This window comes from Plasmodium gonderi, assembly GCF_002157705.1.
Source record: "Plasmodium gonderi DNA, contig: Pgo-contig_747, whole genome shotgun sequence".
In the NCBI taxonomy this organism is placed as follows: domain Eukaryota; phylum Apicomplexa; class Aconoidasida; order Haemosporida; family Plasmodiidae; genus Plasmodium; species Plasmodium gonderi.
This window is the reverse complement of record NW_021629500.1, coordinates 1-1482: the sequence shown is the minus strand read 5'-3', so window position 1 is coordinate 1482 and position 1482 is coordinate 1. Positions and strand designations below refer to the sequence as shown.

Genomic DNA, 1482 nt, shown 5'->3' with positions numbered 1-1482 from the left:
TCAAAATTTTTAGGCCTTAGTTAATTACAGAATTAAAATAATTGTTTTTAAACTATATCATATTAAATTTATAAAGTAATACTTATTCATTTTTATTGCTTTATGTTAATCAGTTTTTTTATTATTTATTATTATCAGAATCATACTTCTCACAATTTTTTTATAATATTTTTTGTGCCTTAAATAAATTTATTCCTCTATATATATATTAAAATGTATAATTATGGATAATTGTATGATATATTATACCTACTATCTCTTAACAAACTATTAGATATTTCAGGATCTTGGTATATATTTCTTTCTTCACCTATGTTATCCCAAAGTTTTCTTTTCCATGCTATAGCACGTCGTATCAATAAACCACATTCTGAGAACTAATTCATAAGGAAAATATGCATGAATTATATTATTCTTTTTGTAATCATATTTTTCTTTTAACCTATTAAAAAAAATTAGTTTATAACCAAAATACATACAACTAATATATTAAATAACCTTAAGCAGAACAAATATAAAAATACATATTAATAGTGTTCCTAAAATTGTTATCATAATAGGAGCTGTAATGTTTCTTTGGTAAGGGGTTGATGTTGGTGTTTTACTAATTTTATCATACAGAGTTTCCAATTGATTATTGTGTTTTTTCATCATATCTACCACATCTTTAAAAATATCATCATTACTAGATAAGTGTTTAATTATTTTATTGTACATATCATATATATCTCTGATTTTTGGAAAATCAATTTTTTTAATCGGATCCTCAAGACATTTGTATATGTTTATCTGACTACCATGAATTATTTTTAAACGGTTAGTAAATAATGAAAGTAATTCATTATAAACTTCATCGACACGGACAGTTAAAAATGTGTTATATTTATGATGTAGTAGTTCATATAACCAATAATAAAGATATTCACAACCGGATTCTTTTAAACCTATATCAGTAGGCTTAGCCGAATTTACAGAACCTAAATACTCCATTACTTGGTTACATATATCTTTTGGTTCGCGTTCATGAACTTTTAAATGACTTAATTTACTGTTATTAGCATTAAGAATACATAACATTTCCCAGATACCTGGATGTGAAGAAGGAGTAATTTGTTTCGGGCTTTCGTCTAACTTCGTTCTACATTCTGGAAAATGATGTACAATTTCATACTAGGGACAAAAAAATATACAAACAATAACAATTAAATGAGTAAATTATATTGATCCCATTTTAAAATAATCCATAGATAATATAACATAAATTATTATAATGTTGCAAATTATAATATGATAATTAGAACGTACAATAGATTTCCCCATTTTATATAGTATTATACTCTTCACGAATTTAATTATATTAAAAAATAAAATTTAATAACAAAGATATATGTGTTTATAAAAATAATGTTATACCATGAAAAGAAAGTAGAATTTTTTATATATATAAAAGTATATAGGCTATATTAAAATACCATTGAATTA

At 23.1% G+C, this 1482-nt stretch overlaps 1 protein-coding gene across 1 annotated transcript; it reads right to left on the bottom strand.

Moving 5' to 3' along the window:
- Nucleotides 1-221: 221 nt before the first annotated feature.
- Nucleotides 222-1320, bottom strand: PGO_004275 (variable surface protein; the record flags this gene model as incomplete). The annotated part of the gene is made up of 3 exons (XM_028691452.1): nt 222-377; nt 499-1170; nt 1306-1320. 3 exons carry the CDS (start codon nt 1318-1320, stop codon nt 222-224), a joined length of 843 nt encoding a protein of 280 aa, XP_028547253.1.
- Between the last annotated feature and the right edge of the window lie 162 nt (nt 1321-1482).